At 44.5% G+C, this 1,155-nt stretch overlaps 1 protein-coding gene across 1 annotated transcript; it reads right to left on the bottom strand.

Moving 5' to 3' along the window:
* Positions 1-431: 431 nt before the first annotated feature.
* Pmar_PMAR013175 (hypothetical protein) lies at positions 432-928 on the bottom strand (the record flags this gene model as incomplete). Its single annotated transcript, XM_002764453.1, has 3 exons — positions 432-547; positions 590-726; positions 771-928. Coding segments are annotated over 3 exons (411 nt in total), but the record flags the coding sequence as incomplete, so codon positions are not given.
* Positions 929-1,155: the final 227 nt, after the last annotated feature.

The following is a 1,155-nucleotide window of genomic DNA, read 5'->3' as shown; positions in this document are numbered from 1 at the left end:
CTGCTGAGTGAGCACACGATTCCCCACATGTCGTTGATCACAGAATGAAAGTGAAAAACTTGCCGCTAGCATAGTCTCGAAATGTCACATTTATCACAAAGCGATGTTAACCATAACTACGTCACTACAGCAAAGTCATACGCATTAACAACTAGAACTAAAGCTGATCGACAAAAATGGAGGAAAGAACAGATATTGCTAACTGGACATAATAGTGATGCTACTATTTGAAATGCATTCAGTCAGTAACGGTAGAAGATTGAAAACAAGCAAGGATATAGTTACTCACGAAAATGAACCCGGGTTCAAATCTCCGTCGGGACGCTTCTAACTCTTCAACTGCTACCGAATTGAACAATCACTCACTTCATATCTACCGAAACCTTCTTTGCTGAATACATATCCTCGGAAAAATGAACAAGTACTGCACTTCAAATGCTCTCGAACTCAAAAGGGTCCGCTGAAACCCGCTGACCAGCTTCTGGCCTGGCCCGGCACGGCTCTATGTAAACCAGCGGGTACTTGTTCGCCTCCTTAACAAGATCATCTACAACACATATCAGTAGAGTGCTTCAACTCTTCACTCTACCTCCCTTAGATTCCTGTTCGGGAGGCACCTCTAACTGCTTTCCATCTGCTTGCGGTCCCAGCATACACAGAGTTTCCTTACTATTCTCATCAACTTTCACAGCCTGTGCTCGGAACGATGAAATCGGACGATTCGGACTGATGAAAAACAACTATATGACTTCACTCCTAATCTTTGTCACCTGTAAATGCGGCCCCCGTCCCAATACCAACGCTGATTGCCGTTACTCTGATGCTCATCGCAGCCATACACCACCAGCTGGGCCCGACCGAAGGGCTTATTCCCGCGATCAAGACACCGATTATACCTCTTATTATACACTCTAGTACCAGCATGTGTCTGATAACAATGAGATGAGATACAAATCTCTTCCTAGCCTTCTACAGGAGGACTACCCTAGTCCATATCATCCGTGTGTCGTGAGGCTCGCAAGGCATATATCTCAGCTCCACCTGTGCATTCTCGTCCTTCACATTGGAGTCCTTAGTAGTTCTGATCTGACATACAAAATCAGTGAATTCTATCAACACGTAAACATTTAGCAGGAGCATTCGTAGATTCAATAT

Source organism: Perkinsus marinus (assembly GCF_000006405.1).
Source record: "Perkinsus marinus ATCC 50983 genomic scaffold scf_1104296977074, whole genome shotgun sequence".
In the NCBI taxonomy this organism is placed as follows: domain Eukaryota; phylum Perkinsozoa; order Perkinsida; family Perkinsidae; genus Perkinsus; species Perkinsus marinus.
The sequence above is the reverse complement of the archived record's forward strand: the minus strand, read 5'-3'. Positions and strand labels throughout refer to the sequence as shown.